General features: G+C 38.0%; 1 protein-coding gene across 2 annotated transcripts in view; it reads left to right on the top strand.

Annotated features, from left to right (window-relative positions):
• The window catches only part of MED14 (mediator complex subunit 14), a 72,264-nt gene that overhangs the window by 1,928 nt on the left and 49,919 nt on the right, over positions 1 to 20,417 (top strand). For both annotated transcript variants that reach the window (XM_032329518.1, XM_032329517.1), the window contains exons 2-10: positions 4,363 to 4,389; positions 6,675 to 6,780; positions 12,847 to 13,020; positions 13,685 to 13,814; positions 14,281 to 14,409; positions 14,740 to 14,847; positions 15,391 to 15,523; positions 16,524 to 16,674; positions 17,450 to 17,561. In XM_032329518.1, the coding sequence (XP_032185409.1) occupies positions 4,363 to 4,389; positions 6,675 to 6,780; positions 12,847 to 13,020; positions 13,685 to 13,814; positions 14,281 to 14,409; positions 14,740 to 14,847; positions 15,391 to 15,523; positions 16,524 to 16,674; positions 17,450 to 17,561 (1,070 nt within the window). The remainder of the gene's footprint in view (positions 1 to 4,362; positions 4,390 to 6,674; positions 6,781 to 12,846; positions 13,021 to 13,684; positions 13,815 to 14,280; positions 14,410 to 14,739; positions 14,848 to 15,390; positions 15,524 to 16,523; positions 16,675 to 17,449; positions 17,562 to 20,417) is intronic.

Here is a 20,417-nt window from a genome sequence, read left to right as displayed (position 1 = left end):
TCCACTGAACTCCAGACTCTATATCCAGATGCTTGCTTTTATGTCCTAGTAATGTGCCGTAATGGGCATTTCAGTCAATTCCACTTGATATATCCCCCCACCCCCAAACCTCTTCTATCTCACTAAAGAGTATCCCCATTCTTCCTGTTGTGGCTTAGGCCACAAATTTGGAGTAATTCCTCTTCCAATTCCATGCCCATTAGTACATCAGCAAGTCTTGTCATCTCTGACTTCGGAATTTGACGACTTTTCAACATTTCCATCAAGTGTGAATCCTTCACCCATGTTAACTGCAGTAGTCTGCCAGTTGATATTTCTACTGCTACCCTTTCCCCTTTATAGTTTTTGTCATCCATAAAATAGCCAGGATGATCCTTTTGAAACTTTTCTGCTCTCAACTCTCCAGCGGGTCTCTATCTCACTTATGGTAAAAAGGTTTTATAGTCACCTGTATATGGAGTGACTGTAAAAGGTCCAAATCAGTGCACTTTTGAGTACAAAAGGTGGTGCTTTTAACAATAATGTTGGGGGCACCTGGGTAGCATAGTCAGTGAAGCATCAGACTCTTGGTTTTAGTTCAGGTCATGAGATCGAGCTCCATCCTTAGTGGGGAGTCTACCTGAGATTCTTTCTCTCCCTCCGTCCCTCCCGCCCATGTTCTCTCTCTTCTAAAATAAATATTTAAAAAAAAAATAGGGGCGCCTGGGTGGCTCAGTGGGTTAAAGCCTCTGCCTTCAGCTCAGGTCATGATCCCAGGGTCCTGGGATCGAGCCCCATATCGGGCTCTCTGCTCAGCAGGGAACCTGCTTTCCTCTCTCTCTGCCTGCCTCTCTGCCTACTTGTGATCTATGTCTGTCAAATAAATAAATAAAAATCTTTTAAAAAAAATAATAATAATGTCGGAGCAACAGGCATGAACCAGAATTATCTTGGGCAAACCAGAACTTGTGGTCTATCTATGCCTTCATCTCCTTTACTCTTTATCCTCATTTCCTAATACTCTCCTCTTTGCTTGTTCTGTTTCAGCCACACTACCTTTCTTGATGTTTTTTGATAGTGCCAGACACACTCCCACCTTAGAGCCTTTGCTTTCCCATTACCTTTAGGTCTTTGTTCAGGTAGAACTTATCAGAGAGACTTTATCTGACCACCCAAGAAAAGCATTCTGCCCCTGCCTTCTATTCTTTACTCACTGCTTTGTTTTTTCTTATCGCTACTGGGTATCCTTAATTTATTATCTGCTCCCTCCCCACTGGAAGCTCCATGAGGATGGGAATTTTTATTTGTTTGGTATGTTCCCTGAGCCTAGAACATAGTTTGGCATATAGTTGAGGATTAACTAAGTATTTATGGATTTAATACATTAACAAATGAATTGTTAGAATTATCATTGTAGACCATGGAGGATTTATTTATTTTTTAAGGATTTTTTAAAAAAATTTATTTGACAGATCACAAGTAGGCAGAGAGGCAGGCAGAGAGAGAGGAGGAGGCAGGCTCCCTGCTGAGCAGAGAGCCCCATGCGGGACTCCATCCCAGGACCCTGAGATCATGACCTGAGCCTAAGGCAGAGGCTTTAATCACTGAGCCACCCAGGCGCCCCTGACCATGGAGGATTTAATGGGAAAATACCTTCCTGCTCTTGATACTTGGGTATATAAAATAACTCTTTTCTCTTTTGATTTGTGCTAACCAAAATTAGTTTTAGGAACTTACCTTGGTGTTCTTTTTTTTTTTTTTTAATTGATTTATTTATTTTCAGAAAAACAGTATTCATTATTTTTTTCACCACACCCAGTGCTCCATGCAATCCGTGCCCTCTATAATACCCACCACCTGGTACCCCAACCTCCCCCCACCACCACCACTTCAAACCCCTCAGATTGTTTTTCAGAGTCCATAGTCTCTCATGATTCACCTCCCCTTCCAATTTACCCCATCTCTCTTCTCTCTAACTCCCCATGTCCTCCATGCTATTTGTTATGCTGCACAAATAAGTGAAACCATATGATAATTGACTCTCTCTGCTTGACTTATTTCACTCAGCATAATCTCTTCCAGTCCTGTCCATGTTGCTACAAAGGTTGGGTATTCATCCTTTCTGATGGAGGCATAATACTCCATAATCATGTATTTTTCCTTGTTCCCGGTGGGAACTGTCAGAATCAATGTATTGATGTAAAACTAGTGTGCTAGGTCTACTTTTTCAGAGTCTTATTTTTGCTGTATTTGATGCTTGTCTGTGAACTATTGAAAGTAAAAAGGACTGCCTTGACAATTTCAGTGGTTTGTTTTTGGCCACAGATTTCTGGGTGTTTTTTTTTTTTCCCTTCTGCTTATCTACACCCACCTCCTCTCCAACATACATGCTCTCATCTCAGAGTTTACACTCTGCCTTGACTTCTTAAGGAATTCGATTCTACTCCTTTTTTTTTTTTCTTTAACCTGTTTTAATTAAAATTAGAAAAAGCTAGGATCTCAGTTATGTAAACTTGTCTTATTATACTTCAGTGTAAATAAATGTCTGCTACTTCCAAAAATTTGCATTTGGGGGCTATTGCCCCAAATCGTGGATTTGTTATCCATAAAGGAATTTTAAATAGATTAGGAGGAATTGGGAGGAAAGGGATGCAGACAACAAAGCCTAATCTTTGTCCCGGAAATGATACTGCCTCTACATGAGATGATCCTTTTAGGGTCTCTGGGGCAGGTGGGTAGAGCTGGAACACTGTTTCCTGTTCTTTCTACCCCCCCCCCCAAAGGCTCTCCTCTTTTGTTTCTCTCTCTTATACACACATCAGCATCCATAGTTATCATTCTCTCCCTCCCTTGAGGATGAGGGTTGTGGCTTCTCAGAAGGAGTGTTCTCAGGAACTTTCACGTGTAGAGGAACTTGCCAATAGCTGTTTTCCTTGCAGTCTTATAAGGACTTAATTTCTGCTTCATCTGATCCTGCTGGCCCTTCCACCTTCTACCTAGTTTCCTTTACCATCCGGATCATAATTTCAACTTCTGTCTCACTGTCTGCTCTCAGAATTATTGTTAACTACAAGCCAGAGCTCATTTTGATAGTTTCCCATCCTTGTACCTTGAACTCTGGTTTTATTTTTTCTGCACCTGTGGCCTGTGGGTGGGAGAAGAGAATCGAAATGGCTCAGTGTGTTTTCTTCAAGAAGGGATTAGATGTAAAGGAGGCTTTACAATTGCTCAGGCCGTTGAATCCTGAGCCATGGGATAGAGGTTTCCAAAATGCCGTAATTCAGGAGGCACATCAGGACCTTTGTAAGCATCAGTGGATGTGAGAATGTTAAATGGTATAATTTAACAGGGAAAATGGTGACATTGGTTGCTGGCTATTGTACTGGAGAACTAGCAAAAAGTAAATCAAAACCTTACTGGAGCTTAAAAGTAATCATGTACATCTAACCACCATGCAACATCATACTTACTGTAAAACCCTTGGCTGACACTGGTTCTTTTGTGTGCTTAGCTTCCAGTTTTGCCCATCCTGATAAAACATGGAGAGATTATTGCTTGGAAGCAAGGTTCCATTGGATATAAGGAAGCTAGCAGCTAGTATATTCTGCATCTGTGTCTGTTTTGGTTTTAAAAGAATATTTTCGGGGTGTCTGGGTGGCTCAGTGGGTTAAGCCTCTGCGTTCAGCTCAGATCATGATCTCAGGGTCCTGGGATAGAGCCCCCCATCAGGCTTTATGCTCAGCAGGGAGCCTGCTTCCACTACCCTCTCTGCCTGTCTCTCTGCCTACTTGTGTTCTCTGTCTGTGTCAAATAAATAAATAAAATCTTTAAAAAAAAATAAAATATATTCGGGACACCTGGGTGGCTCAGTGGGTTGAGCCTCTGCCTTCAACTAAGGTCATGATCTCAGGGTCCTGGGATTGAGCCCCCCATCAGGCTCTCTGCTCAACAGGGAGCCTGCTTCCCCCCCCCCCCCCCCCCGCCTACCTGTCTGCCTACTTGTGATCTCTGTCAAGTAAATAAATAAAATCTTTTTTTAAAAAGAGTATTTTCTCTGACTCTATGATATAGTAGTGTTTAATGTAAGATGTGAGCTTTTTAAATGTTTGAGGTTCATGCAGTACCTTTTGGATCATCTTGAATGGAGAGGAATGTTCGTTTGTTGGTTTTTTCCCTTATAGCCATATTGCTAGAAACCCATAAAAAATATCAGGTAGCCACATAAGCCTGTAGTGGCTATATATCTAGTTTTTCTGAAACACTAAGGTATGTAATAGAGCCAAAATAAAGACTGTTACCATATTTTGATGAAGCTTTGTGTATATTTAGTCAATTTCTTTTTTCTTTTTTCTTTTTCTTTTTCTTTTTTTTTTAACCTTACAGACTACCAAGGAAATCTGATGTGGAAAGGTGAGTATGAACGAAACCTTAAATCTCTGTCTATGTTGGCATATCTATGAGAGTGTATGTGAGAAAGAGAGTGAGTGAGTAATGGGGGGGGGGGGGTTGTTAGGGCTGTGGATCCGAAACCTAGGTCCAGAGAACCTAAGGTGATGTTTCACACCATTTGTTTAGGGAACCCTGGGAAATGTCATCCTTGACATTCTTGGTGTAGACCAGCTCTGGACCTTGTGTTCTAGAAACCTTTGTTGTCAAGTCCCTGAAGAGGATAGGAAAATGTAGAAGGTATAGAACTTAATAGAAAAAGCTGAGGAACAGACTGAATTAAGAAAGTTGGCCGCAAAGATGCTATTAGATGTCTTTAGAGAATTGACATTTGCATACTGCTATTGCTGTTTAATAGTTGAGAGAATTTTGATTGAGTTGGAGTTTGGGGCTTAAGACATAACTAAACACCAATGTTTCCATAAGCGAAAGGAACAAGATACATTAAGGTTTCAAAGTAATCCTGTGATGGAGAGTTAAGTTGTAGCCATAGAATTGGCTACTTGACTGTATCTCTGGCACTACTTATGCTCCTTGGTTATTTTTTTTTTTCTCCTAAATACCAAGTCACTAAGGAAGATTTATTAGTGACTCTGCTCCCCACCCCCACCACCAGCTATCTTTCTGATGGAATTGGATCAAAAAGGTAGAGATGGGAGAGACCATCAAAGCATACCTTTGTTATAGTTTGGCTGGTCAGTTTTAAAGGAAGGAAATGTAAATCCGGGTTTCTTCTGTCCACTCTGGGGTCGGAAGGGAAGCTGGGCCTTGAAAAACTGACTCATGCTGCTGATCACTGAGATTGCATGGTGTCAAAAAAAAGTCACGTTACAGTAGTTTACAAAGGTGGGTGTTTGCTTTCCAGGACAGGAGATCATTTGGGGAACCAAGTTAATAATATACAGATATGTTTGCTCTAGGAGAAGAGCAGAGAGCTCATGTGCTCTGTAAGTCATTGCTGAGTTGGAGTTTCAGTACTGGGGCTCCCAGCCCTGAGATGGTGCCAGATCTTAATGCACATTTTCTATTTCTGCTGTGCTCCAATCCTGCCTGTGATGCTCTGCTTGTTTGGTCTGTTAAGATGCTTCGTAGACACTGGCAAAGAGTCTTAATTGTATCTGTGCCCTTGCTTCTTCTCTTCATACTACTAATAATCATATTGATGGTTGGATCTTAAGGAAACCTTTTCAGGGTTTTTTGTGGGCTATGCACACATGCTCTCGCTAGGACTTAGACTCTGTAGTCCTCAGTCAGGATTATACTTCAACAAAAGCTTTTATTTTGGTGCATTGCCTCATGGCATTGCTGTTGGTGAGATACAGAGATGTGGGTTGGATCTGTAGGCCATTGCAACTGTACTGAGATTAATATAGGTCAAAGTCCACTTGGAGGGTGCTTGATGTACTGCTGGGTCTTGTCAACGGGCCTGTGGAATGTTTTTTTCGGTATCTTAAGGTAAATTACAAAAGTGATTTTCAGTTTTATAGCTGACTGGAAATTGAGAGGTCTGGCTAACACACTGACAAAGCTTTTAAGGCTTTATGAGATGATAAAAATACTGATGAGTATTGTGAGAAAAAGCATCGTAGTGCATATAGCACAAAAATAGATACGGACAGACCATCTAAGCTTTTATTTTTAGTGCTCAGCTTACTTTAACTTTGTTTAGATGATTTAATATCTAAATTTGTTGCTGCAGTTAGTTTGGTAAAGAGTTGCATAGTTCTTTGATTACTCAGGTATTTAAATCACGCTCTTGTAAGATGGGAAATGGGCCCTTGCTTTTCTAGAAGTGAGACAGTTTCAAGCTTTGGTAAAGATCTGTTTCAGTTCCTTTCTCATACCAAAAAGGTTGCTAATACATAACTCATAGTCTCAATTATGAAATTCCTGACTCTTAATTTGTTCTCCTCTGGGACCTAGTTAACTTATATTGTACATTTTTATCTGTGAATTGGGCATAATTCAGTAAACAACTTTTTTTGTCATGCAAAATTAATTTTAAAAATGTGATTGTGATTTATTGCTAAAACTTTTTTGGACTTATTACTTGGAAGTTGAAAATAAAAAATGCAGGCAGTATACAAAATATGACAATAATTCATATTTAGGTAAATACCTTATTTAGGTGTTTCATTTCATTGTAATGGTTATAAACAAAGATTGATTCATGTTTTAGCCCAAATGAAATAAATTGTGAAATACTCTTTTCAAAACGTTGGTTCATTAAGAAATGTTTTATTTTATAGGAAAATAGAAATAGTGCAGTTTGCTAGCCGGACACGTCAACTCTTTGTTCGACTATTAGCTTTAGTAAAGTGGGCTAATAATGCTGGCAAGGTGGAAAAATGTGCGGTGAGTTAAACTTTTTATTTTATATAAAATAACCTTTTGGAATGTTAACTTATTATAGACAGAGCTTCTAATTTTAGCTTTAATTTATATCTGTTGATTTCTTTCGAGAGAGTACTTAAGTGAGTAATCCTATTTCTGTACAAAAATGTGTAGGGAAGCCTGGGTGGCTCAGTTAGGTAAGCATATGCCTTCAGCTCAGGTCATGATCCTAGGGTCCTGGGATCAAGCCCCACATAGAGCTTCCTGCTCATCTGGGAGCCTGCTTCTCCCTCTCCCCACCCTACCCCCTGCTATTGCTTTCTTGCTCTCTTTCTCTCTCAAATAAATAAATGAAATCTTTAAAAAAAATGTGTACTATATTTCTGTAGAAACTTAGTATTTGATCACCTAAGCAGGAAAAAAGAGTTGGTCGTATCTGGAGATATCATTATTCTAGAAGACATTAAATATGAGACTCAAACTACAGGGGGGAAAGAGCTTTACATTCGTATGCTTCCTTAGAGTAAGCAAAGTATTTCCTTGAATTTTACCTTTTGATTCTTCAAAATCCTCTGAGTATGGCAGAGTTGGTATTTCCTTCTTGTTTTACAATGTGGGAGTAAGGTACTTAGGAGCTAAATGTCTTCTTCAAGGTCACGGATCTGGTAACAGCGTTTATGTGTTTGTTATTCATCTATTGATTCTCCAAACCCTTTAGTGAGCACAGGGCATAGGGTATGACAGATGAGATTTTTTTTTTTTTTAAGATTTATTTATTTATTTATTTGACAGAGATCACAAGTAGGCAGAGAGGCAGGCAGAGAGAGAGGGGGTAGCAGGCTCCCCGCTGCGCAAACAGCCTGATGCAGGGCTCCATCCCAGGATCATGACCTGAGCCAAAGGCAGAGGCTTTAACCCACTGAGCCACCCAGGGGCCCCAGCAGATGAGATTAACTAAGGCACAGCCCTGCCCTCAAGAAGGTCATAGTCTTTGTCTGTTAAGTCACCCTTGAATTCAAAGGAGTGACACGTGATGAAGTGTGCCAAAGATGCTAAAATCTGCCAACCGCCCCCCCCCCCAGTAACAAAAAGAAAAGAAACCCAAGTTAGGAGCTCATAACTTGGGGAGGATGGCGCAGTGTTAACAAACAAGACACATGATTACTTCCTTCTTTTTTACTTCAGTCACTTCCCATGAGGAGAAGGAAAGAGAGTAGAGTGCCCTTTCATAGTGGAAAGGGTAGAGTAATTATCATAAAATGAATAAAGTCCTAAAATAATGAGAGCATTTATTCACTTTAATTGAGGTCAGCTCTACAAGGCCAAGTAACCTTCTAACCATTGTCAGTTATATTTGGAAAGTGGGTAGATTCTCTGATCTTGACATTGATGCTCATATTTTTTCCCATTCAGTTATGTAATAACATTAAAATGTTTTATCAGTTTTTGTCAGTGAAGGCAAAAAAACAGCTTTACATTGGTTAAATTTTATTTGAGTCCTTTTCAAATTTCTCTTAAAGTTTACTGGACTTCCTGGATAAATTAAAATGAGCAGCCACCTGGTCAGTATGGAGGTACCGTAATTTTAGCACCCTGACAAGCTAAGTTGAAAATATTTTTATAGTACTTTTATATTTGCAACTCTTTCAGAGTTTGCCTCTTCCATAAAATCCCACTTCAGAAAGGAATCTAGGACACAGTTGTGTTTCTGCACATGATTTCCTAACCTCTACCCTCCATTATAGCTGCTGCTTTCACTGTCCTCGGTTCTACTGGGTTCCTCATCGTTAGACACAGAGCCTATGTGAAAGTTGCTAAAATGAAAGGAGAAAAGGGGCTGTGAAAAAGTTGAGAATTGTAAATTCTAGAATAACAATTTTTTTAAGTTAAAATAAAACCCGGGTCGCCTAGGTGGCTCAGTGGGTTGGGCCTCTGCCTTCGGCTCAGGTCATGATCTCAGGGTCCTGGGATCGAGCCCCGCATCGGGCTCTCTGCTCGGCGGTGAGCCTGCTTCCCCTTCTCTCTGCCTGCCTCTCTGCCTGCTTGTGATCTCTCTCTCTCTCTCTCTCTCTGTGAAATAAATAAATAAATAATCTTAAAAATAAGACCCAGTTTTCATTGAAGTTGATACTCAATTGGAGCTCTACCAACCAAGCTAGTGACAAGACTGGAAGAATTCTACCAAGGTACATTCTAGCCACATACCTTTTGTCTATAGGAGTAGGCTGTCATCCTTCTGAAATAAAATCTCAATCACAGGTTAGAGGGAAAATATTTTGTACCCCATATATTGTTTTTCTCATGGGGGGAAGTGTTCTTTGATTCATCTGTTGTCAGTATGATAAGGAAATTAAAGTTTGTATTTAGAAGGTCTTTTGTCTACTGTAAAGCATCATTCGAAGAATAGTTTGATTATAAATGTTAATAAACAGACTTATGCCAAACTTATTTATCAGAAAGTTTTATAATTCATTGTTCTGGAAATTTGGACACCAAATGTAGTAAATCTATTTTGGCTGAAATGAAGAAGCATGGTATAATATTTATGAAAAGCCTAGGGTTTCTTTTCAATAATTACTTAACTTGGGGTAATCTTTTGTTAAAGATGTTCAAACTTGTAATGAAAAGTTAGGAATCACTGAAGTATATCAAATCCAAGTATTCAATTTTTCAAACCTGGCGTTAAATCCCTACTTATATCGTGAGTATTTCCGTTACTTGTTTAATACTGCTGAGTTGTGCTTCAGTAGCATAATGTCAAGGAAAATCCAAGACTCTTGCTTTTGATATTGAACTGTATTGTTTTTTGAATTGGCTGTTCAAATAAGTCACATTCTGAATAAAGTCTCATACTGAACTTATATAAACTTTTGGTATTTTTGTTTTGTGAATGTAGATGCTGCAAATGTGTTTCTTAGGGATAAGGTCCATCAACTGGAGAATTAGAAGATTATTCATGTTTTGACTCTTCTGTTCTCAACCTAGTACCATTTGAGGTTCTTAATAAATAATGATTTTTAGCCATGCTGGACATACTAAGTGTGTAACAATGTATAAATACACAGTTTATAACTCTAACAGTAGAACAGTTCATGTTTTATTTAAGAAAAAGAAAATATCTCATATTCCTGGAGCTCTTTAAAAAACAGCTTTATTGAGCTATAATTCATAGACCATACAATCCACCCATTTAAAGTGTACAGTGGTTTTTAGTATATTCAGATATGTGCAACCATCAGTCAATTTTAGAACATTGTTAATATCATCTCAGAAAGAAAATACGTAGCCTTTTGCTGTCACCTCCAAGTGCCCCCCCACCCAGCCCTAAGCAAGCACTAATCTGCTGTCAATAGATTTGCCTGTTCTGCACATGTCATATAAATGGAATTGTAGTAGGATAGGGGCTTTTGTAAGTGACTTATTTCACTTAGCATCTAACCTTTTCAAGGTTCATTGTAGCATGTAGTAGTACTTTGTTTCTTTTTATAGTTGAATTGTATGGATCTATCTTTTGTTTATCCAAAGTTTATGAAGGTGTAGGTTGCTTCTAGTTTTTGGCTGTTATGAGTAATGTTACTGTAAACACTTATGTACAAGTTTCTGCATAGACATATGTTTTTATTTCTCTTGGGTATATGCCTAGGAATGGAATGGTTGGGTCATATGGTGACTGTGTTTAAGTCACTTGAGGAACTGCCAGACTGTCTTCCAAAATGGCTGTCCCATTTTACATTCCCACCATCAATGTATGAGCATTCCAGTTTTTCCATGCTGATACTTGTTATTGTCTGAGATTTTGATGCTAGTCATCCTGTTAGGTGTGAAGGTGGTATCTCATTGTGGATTCGATTTGCATTTCTCTGCAGACAAGTGATGTTGAATATGTTTTCTTTGTTTTTGGGCATTTATGTAGTTTTCTTAAGAGAAATATCTATAAAGTGCTCAGTTAAATTTGAAAAGAGAATATTAACCATATAAACAGCTGGCATGTGAGTGGTTAAAAAAAAAAGAATGTGATGATCACTAGGGACCTGTATAGTTTTGTTAAAAAGTTACTCAAAACTAAAATTTTACGTTTTTTCATTAGATTTTTGAGTCAGAGATAGTATATTTTTCATTAATTAACCATATTAAAGGTGAAGCAATGTGGTCTAGATGAACTATAGAACTCCACTAGGGTTGATGCTTGTCTTCCCAGAGGGAAGTCTTTGGTATTCTTTGGCCTTGACTATGATCTGATAAGCATTTCTAACAGCGTCCTGGAGATTTGGGATTATCTAAATCAGCAAAAACCACCTCAGAAGTTGAGAGAAGTAAGGGTTCAGTGTTCAACATCTGACTCCTGATTTCAGCTCAGGGTGGGTAGTGGTTTCAGGGTCGGGGGATGGAGCCCACATCAGGCTCCGCACTCCATGTGGGGTCTGGTAGAGATTATCTCTCTTTTCCTCTGCCCCTCCTGCTTGTCCTCTCTCTCTCTCCAAAACAAATAAATCAATCTTTAAAAAAAAAAAAAAAAGAGTTGCGAGAAGTAGGATCCAAATGGTTTTAATGTGTTAGAATCAGACAGATTACAGTCCTCCTTCAGTTTCGGGGTGGAAAAAGGACCTTGCTTGGTAGATTCATGTACAAAATATCAAGGCCTTTTAGTGGAGTCCCAACTTGCTGTGTGTTAGCACTGTCATTACTCTTAATAAGTTAATGGTGGCATTGATAGAAATCCATTTTAGTAGTCATGCAAGGTAGCACTTCTGGGCAGTCTAAAAGAAGAAACATTTTTTTTGGTTCTGGTTTCTCTGATTGTTGGCTTTCTTGGGCAGGTGGCTAAGTCTCAATTTTCTCATCTCTAAGGTGATAGTAATTATCTAGTTTTATCTATTTCCTAGAGTTGTGAAGATCACATAATAAAAATGAGTATGGAAATACTGAGAAAATGTAGGGCATTTTGTGCTGGTATTGTGGGTGTGATGTGGTATTAATTCTGGATACCATGTTTTAAGTTGACCACTGATGTATTGGAGCATTTCCAAGGCAGCAGAACAAGGGTGGTGAGTTGGAAATTTGGAGATAACCGACTAAATGAAGTAACTTGGGATGTTTTAGCTTGGAGATGGGGTGGGCTTCCGATGTTTGAAGGACATGAGAGACATTACTGCTCTAGAATAGAAGGTAAACATTTCAAGGAAGTAGTTTTTAGCTCCTTGAGAGCTTGGCTAGTTCAGGTACCCTTATGAAATGCAGTAGAGAACTGATGGAAAGGATTTCTATTTGGGGCATGAGTTGGCCCAGATATCATACAACAGGGAACATTTATAAGGAGTATTTTATGTGTTCTGGTTAGTGTTCTGAAGGTTTTATAATGTATTAGCTCTTTCTAAAAAAAAAAAAAAATTATTTATGTATTTGAGAGTGCAAGCATTCGAGAAGGGGGAGGAGCAGAGGGAGAGAATCTCAAGAAGATTCCCTGCTGAGGGCAGAGCCCCGTGGGGGGCTCCATCCTATGACCCAGGAGATCATGATCTGAGCCGAAACCAAGAGCTGGACACTTTCAGTGACTGAGCCACCCAGGCAACCCTATACGTATTAGCTCTTAATCCTCAGAACAACCTTATGAGGCTGGAAATCATTATTTTCATTTGACAGTTGAAAAAACTGAGGCCCAGAAAGGTTAAGTGATTTGCCTAAGGTTATAGGGAAAGTAAGTTGCAAAGTTAAAGAGACTAAGGCAGTCTGGATCCAGGAGTCCATCTTTTAACTACTTTGTTACCAGCCAACTCTAGAAGTCTATGAAAGTAAAGAGCCTTTTATTTATTTTTCCTAACTTCTGGTACGTATGTGTAATGTTAAGGATGGGGAAACAAATTGGAAAACCTTTTACTTAAAGTGATAGGAAGTTATTGTTTTTAGTGCCGAATACAAATGTATAAAATATTTCTTCACATCACTGGAAAATTTCTTGAAGAAATGTTTCAAAATGTGGAAAACTGTATTAATTTCCTCAAAGTTTACTTTGGAATGAATAAATGATATTTGAAGTGCAAAGCAGCTTGTTCTCAATGAAGCTTAATTCATTTACCCTTCGCTTTAAAGATGATTTCAAGCTTTTTGGATCAGCAAGCCATTCTGTTTGTGGATACTGCTGATCGCCTGGCCTCGTTAGCTAGAGATGCCCTAGTCCATGCACGCCTGCCTAGCTTTGCCATTCCGTATGCAATTGATGTACTGACTACTGGGTCTTACCCACGACTGCCCACCTGCATTAGGGTAAGTGCATTGCTCACCATTCCTATTCTTAAAACTTGAAGGTTTTTGAATCAAGAAAAAGAAGTTGAAGGTTTTGGTGATGAAATCTCTGTTAGCCCAACAAAACAGCTATTATCTATTTTTAAAACAATTATTTCATGTAATTCACTTTTTTCTCTATAACTAAAATTGTGGATTTTTGAAATAAATTGAGGCCAGAATATGAATACTATCAAAATGGATGACTGTGTCTGTGTGTGTGTGAGGTTAAGCATGTGCACATTAGCTTAGATCTATTTCAGATATGAAAACACTACATGCTAGTTGCTTTTTGGAAGGTTTTGTGTTTTTTTTAAGTACTGTTGTGGTAGTTGTTTACTGACTTGGTGCTATTGTATTTTATACTTTCAAGAAGTGGTGGAAGTCATCTAGTGACATGAACTTGGTCTTGTAAATAGAGCATGAAGAAGATCATGTTGTATTACCATCTTAGCTGGGTGACTGGTGGAATCATTGGCATTCTAAAGCATGATAGTAATGGTCATGTTAGTATTACTGGATGTAAACTACAGAAGTGAGTTTTGAGATTCTCTTGCACGAAGTACAAAAATACTATGTTAAGACAGGCACAGGTAAAAATTGTGTCTTTGTACATTATTTTCAAATCACTTAATGTTTTTCGTAGGATAAAATTATTCCTCCAGACCCAATTACCAAAATTGAGAAACAAGCCACACTTCACCAGCTTAATCAGATTCTTAGACATCGGCTTGTGACTACAGATCTTCCTCCTCAGTTAGCAAATCTTACAGTTGGTATGTACCTGAAGTTTTTTTTGTTTGTTTGTTTTTTGTTTTTTAAGAATTAACTTATTAGAATTTTTTTTAAACAGCTTTTGGGGTTTCATTCAAAGAAATACTATTTTGAATTTTTGGCCTGCAATTCAGATAGTGTTCAGATATGTGACTTGTCAACCCGATCATTTCTCTTTAGTACCTGGGGATAAAACACTGGTATGTGAAGCAGGGAGATCACGTGGGACTGTGGGACTGGAGAAGAGAAGAAGCCCCAGAGTTACACCTCAAGAGAAAATTGTTAGTTGGTGTTAGAAGTGTTAACTGCCTTTGGCTATTTCTTATGCAGGAACTACCTAATTTTTTGGATACTTATAAAAGAACTTGTAAGCTAATTAAAATTTATTTTAAGTTAGACTGAACATTCTAAGTTAGTAGGAAACTGCTTATTTTCTAGCAAGTAGTCATCTTTTTCTTCTTCTAAAAGCAAATGGCCGGGTGAAGTTCCGAGTTGAGGGAGAATTTGAAGCCACCTTGACCGTGATGGGAGATGATCCAGATGTTCCATGGCGTCTTCTCAAGCTAGAAATTCTAGTTGAGGATAAGGAAACAGGAGGTAAATTATGAACACTGACTTTAATTCTAAATATTAATTCAGATGTTTGGTGTTTTTATATTACTGAAACATTCTTACAGAATGATAAGTTTAGCAGTTTATCCTGTCATTTGAAGCAGGTGCTAGGATAATCATACCTACCTACTGATCCATAGAGGCTTTAGTGTTTCTCAAGTATAATGTTCTCTGGTTTCGATAGATAACTTTAGTTCTTTTTTTCTTTCTTTCTTTTTTTTAATTTAGTGTTAGTATACTCTTCCTTAGTTGGTACTATAATATGATCTGTACACTTTTCTGATTAACCACCTTCTTTTCTCCTGCCAATGGAAGATGGGCGAGCCTTGGTTCATAGTATGCAAATCAACTTTATCCATCAGCTGGTGCAGTCTAGACTCTTTGCTGATGAAAAACCTCTTCAGGACATGTATAACTGCCTACGTATCCTTTTGAAATTTGAGACATATATTTATAAGGAATTCGTGTGTGTCTCTCTTCCACATATTTCCATTTGTCCCCCCATCCTGAACTATAGCAAATTAACCCCCCTCTCCTTTTTGGAGGTAGAAACAGGGCTGGGGAACAGGTCAGTGTGAAGAATAATTATACATCTGTAATAAACTAGATTTAAAATTTTACTGTTCACTTTGCAGGTAAAAACTAAAATGAATTAGAAATAGTACTACCTGGAGGAAAAAAATAGTGCTATTTGGTCTACTCATATTTTCTAAACTGTGATGAATTAGTGGGCAACCTGGACCTTACAGTTCGTTTATGTTGGTTCAAAATTAAATATAAAACTTATTGCTAAAATTGTGCCATAAATTATATCACTTTTTAGTATATGTCGTTGGAGAAATGTAATTCCAGAAATTTCTTTCATAGCCAGCTTTTGGGGAAATAGAGCTTTCATTAAGTAAAGTTTGCTTGTGCTTCATTTGCTGTTATAGTGATTTATTAAGTTTGCTTAACGAGACCCATCAGATTCTTTCTGCTTATCGCTTCAGTTAGAAGTGCTACATTCCCAAACTCTAATGTTAATCCGAGAGCGGTGGGGAGACCTTGTGCAGGTGGAAAGGTACCATGCTGGAAAGTGCCTCTCCCTCTCAGTTTGGAAGTAAGTGAAGTTGATTCTGGTGAGTTCATCCTATGACTGTTAAAATTCTTTTTCTTTCTTTTTTTCTCTCATGCATCTGATTTACTTTATACCAACAGTTGTGTACCTTTCAGCAACATGATTTTATATAGTAAGGTCCCTGGTATCATATAAACCACATAGGACATCTATAAATGATACCTCTCTTAGAACGTGGCATGTTTTATACACATAGACCTCTATTTGTACTAAGACTTGTTGTTCTTAAAAAGTTAGATTACTCTGGGCTCATACCAGTTTGCTTGAAAGACCATTATAATTGGTGGATATGTTTTTAAAACATGTTTGCTTGTCACAGTTCCGCATTTTGAATTGTGCCTTTTAAAATCTTTTTTGGGGAGGGTTTTGGGGAAAATCCGTATCAGGCTGTTTGCAGTCCTCAATTCCCTGGAACTTTGCTTGATTCCCATTTTCTGTAAAGGAATCAGATTAATAGACACCTCTTAGAACATACGTTGTTTTGTTTTGGGGGGTGGGTGTGTGTGTGTGTGTGTGTGTGCATGCATGTGTTTTGTTTTTAAATTGTGTGTGTGTGTGGTTTTTTTTTTAAGAACATAAGTATTGTGTTGGATTATAGAATAGCTGTCTTCTCAATATTAATTTATTCCCTCCACAAACATTGAGGGCCTCTCATGTTCTAGGCTCTAAGGTACACAATAGATAGTTTCTGTTTTATTCCAAAAGTTAACAGGCTGGAAAAAACTTTTATTCATATTTTTTTTCTTGGGGTGCCTGGGTGGCACTGTCAATTTAGTGTCCAACTCTTGGTTTTGGCCTAGGTCGTAATTTCAGTGTCATGAGGTCAAGCCCCATGTTGAGCTCAGCGCTCAGTGCACAGTCTGCTTGGGATTCATTCTCCCTCTCCTTCTGTTCTCCTGCCTGTGTATGCTCTCTGTCTGTCTCTCTCTCTCTCAAATAAATCTTTAAAAACAAGAAACTATTTCTTTTTTTTTCTCTTTAGTCAACAGGTTCTTGGGAGAAAAACAGGGACGGCATCTGTTCACAAAGTTACAATTAAAATCGATGAAAATGATGTGTCTAAGCCTTTACAGATTTTTCATGATCCTCCTTTGCCAGCTTCTGATTCCAAATTAGTAGAAAGGGCCATGAAGGTAAAAGATCGCAATATATTTTAATATTATTTTGATTAAATGAATATATGTAACTTAATATTTATACTTAAACTTCTAACACAAATTCTTTAAAATACCCAGTTGTTTCTAAAACTTTTTATGAAATTTGTTTTAAACAAATGTTATGCTTTTGCATTTTTTTAAATAACTAATGTCATATGTGTAATTTTTAAAATGTTCTTTCAAATTTTTTAACTTAGGTCAGATCACCATTTTATTCTGAAGTGCTGCCATTGATAACATTGAATGTTAACATTCAATTGCTGCCATTGATAACATTGAATGATAACATTGAAGTGCTGACAACTGATAACCAACACATTTACTATCTTGATACATACTTTCTAAAATGTTAACTGTGGTCTTTAAGCTACCAGTACCATATACTATATATTTCTTTTTAACTTGGACCTTGCTTTCTTTTACTGGTTAAAAAATCAGTGTGATTCGGGGCTCCTGGGTGGCTCAGTTGTTAGGCATCTGCCTTCAGCTGGGGTCGTGGTCCCACGGTCCTGGGATCAAACCCCACACTGGGCTCCCTGCTCAGTGGGAAGCCTGCTTCTTCCTCTCCCAGCCCCCCTGCTTGTATTCCCTCTCCTGTCTCTCTCTCTCTCTGTCAAATAAATAAATCTTTAAAAACAAAATCAGCGTGATTCTAAAAGGAGCTATCTTAAAACACAATTATCTGCTCTCAAGCTTATAAAGTCAATATGTTTACATTGCACATATGATTCTGTTATTCTTGTTTATGCAGATTGATCACTTATCAATAGAAAAGCTCCTGATTGACAGTGTCCATGCACGAGCTCATCAGAAGCTCCAGGAACTGAAGGCCATTCTGCGAGGCTTCAATGCCAATGAAAACTGTAGGTTCTTTTAAACTGGCGTTTCTGCCTTTCTTTTGTTTATGTTAATATCTACTTTTATGAAGCATCTTTCTTAATCTGACTTTTTTCCCTGATTTTCTGGATGTTGGGCATTTCTGCATTTGAACTTGTGATCTACCAAGCTTGACCTAATTTTTCTCTTATTTTCTTCTTATTTAGCTTGGCCTTATTTCTGAAATGTATGCATAATTGAACCTTCTTAAAGCTTTTTTTCCTATTGAAATGGAAGTTATTTTAACATCTTACTATGAATCTTATTTCTTGTAGGTCTTCTAAGAATAAGGCAGCTTTGCAGATACTTACAATGTTATTTAGAAAATACACCTCTTTGAGGGAAGCAGAATTTATCCCTGGTCTTTTTAAAGACTTTTTAAAAAAGTTACTAATACATTAGCAGGATTCAGAATATATACACACGAAATGCAATATCTTCTGGTTTACTTACTTAGTAAGTATGTTTAGAGCTTTGCGGGGCAGCCAATTAGAAAGCCAGTGCTTTCATTCTAGAAATAGGTTCACAGTGTCATAATGAGCATATTCACTCTCCCTACCCCAGTTGTTTTTGGTTGTGATTACCTTGTGCCCACAGTGAACAGCCTTTAATTCAGTGAGCTGGTATAGAGGAAATGCCATAAAAATATGTCTTTAATGGTTCTGGTAGCAAAGGTACTGCCTTTCATCATCACAGAGCCAGCTCAGTCCATTATGCTTAAAAAAGCAGCTTCTTTGGTACCACTTTGCTGAGCTAGGTAAAAATACTGCCTGAAGGAAAGATATTCAGGAAAATAAACTTGTATTTAGAATACAATAGTCATTTCCAAAAAAGCGAAAGAAAAGAGGTGTAAAAGAGGGTCTGAAACAAACTAAAGACTAAGGGGAAGGGCAGCTTAACTTAAACAAAACTGCAAGTGTTGGCCTTAGATCTTGTGTGAGGGGGCATGCTCGCTAATCCCATTGGGGCTTAACAGAGTTTTGGGGTTTTGGTAATTTTAATTGTAAGATGCAGTGGAAGTCCTCATGCCCCACCCACCCCCATTTTCATCCCTCAAGCAAGGATGTTCAATATAAACCTAAAGTTTTTGATCGGAAAGTATAATCAAAACTTTCTTTGGGGTTAGAAAGCGTACATTCCCCCCCCATTTTCTTCTTTTTTTATGAGTTTTGAGATCAAATTCATAGTTCACTCATTCAGTGGTTTTTAATATATTCAAGAGTTATACAGCTAGCTCCACAATCCAATTTTACTACATCTTAATTATTCTCCAAAGAAACACTGTATCCATTAGCAGTCACTCTCCTGTTAACCCCTCCCTTCAGCCGCTGGCAGCCACTAATTTACTTTGTCTCTTTAGAATTGCCGTTCTGGACATTTCAGATAAATGAAGTCATATAATGTGTGGTCTTCTGCATATTGTTAGCCTAACGTTTTTAAGGTTTGTCCATGGTTAAAGCATGCTTCAGTGCTTCATCTTTATGGTCCAATAATCCATTGTACAGGTACACCACATTGTGCTTCTGCATTCGTCATTCACGGAGTTGCATTTCACATAGGTTTTGGATGTTGTTGTGTTTGGTGGGGTCCAGAGCCAACAGTCAAGAAAAAATTCTTGAGACATCTTTGGTGCATAATAACCTGGTAGGGGCTCTTCCATTTGGAGTTAAATCCCCTGCTGTATTAGCCTTCCAATTCTTTAAATAAACCCTGCCTCCAGGATTTGTATGGGGTGGGTTGCTAGTGACTGTCAGATCAGGTGTAGGGAGGACATGGCTTGCATATTCATTTAGAGATTTTTGAATTAACCCAGCCTCAAGTGAATAATTTAACAAAGCAGTTATATTCTTCATCTGTTGATAGGTTTACAGTGAAGAAAGGTTTTTCATATAGTAACTCAAAAGGACTTAATCCTATTGGTTGTTTTGGGGCAATCCTCATTTGGAGAAGCCCTGCTATTAAAAGAGTAATCCAGTTTTCTTGAGTCTCAATGCTTAAAATCTAGTATCTACAAAGATATGTTATTGAGATATTTTCCTTTTTAATCAGAGATAGCCAAATCGGGACTAATTTGTTTGTAAAACAAGTCCAGTTTTAACAAACTTATTTGTGACTTATTTATGACTTACATAAGCTCAGCAAGAATAGTGAGTGATCATAGAGATCTTTTACAATTGCTTTGCTGGAACTTTTTATAAGGAATCTCTAGGTTTAACTTTTAGTAGCCTCTCTAGGCCAGAAGCCAAGCCAAGTGCTTGCCTGCCATACTTGTAGTTGGGCAAATTCATCTTCTTTAGATCCCCAAAATATCTGCACCTGCAGGAAGTGATATTCTTTATGCACCTGGTATAGCTGCTGGGAACTCTGTAAGGTTGGTGTCAGGCTAACAGTTCCAAGGGGCTCTATGGGCTCCATGCTTCATAAAGTCAACCTTAGTTCCTTAAAGCTGTCTGGTCATCTGAGTCTATGCATGTCTCTCCCAAATACGGCATTACAGTCAAAGCCTTGGTAAAATAACCAATGTTTCCACTGGTGTCCTGTTAATAAGGAGAACAGATTTCTTATTGAACTTAACGCAAATAACTGTAATTGCCAAGGAAGAGAGAATACTTTCCGAGACCTTTTGAGTTCCAGAGGGTTCAGGTAGAGAGAAAAATTAAAGGCTTCTGTTTATTCAGAGGAATATTTTATTTTATTTTTCATATCATAAACATCATAAGAGAAAGTTTACTTAGTCTAGAAGTACAACTACTAGAGAACAAGCAAAGTTTTAAAGAAGAGTCATAAACTATAATCATCCTCAGTTTAGTTAGTTCTGGAAATTCTTAACCATTTCAGTTTTT

The sequence above is a fragment of the Mustela erminea genome, chromosome X (assembly GCF_009829155.1).
Source record: "Mustela erminea isolate mMusErm1 chromosome X, mMusErm1.Pri, whole genome shotgun sequence".
NCBI classification, from domain to species: domain Eukaryota; kingdom Metazoa; phylum Chordata; class Mammalia; order Carnivora; family Mustelidae; genus Mustela; species Mustela erminea.
The sequence above is the reverse complement of the archived record's forward strand: the minus strand, read 5'-3'. Positions and strand labels throughout refer to the sequence as shown.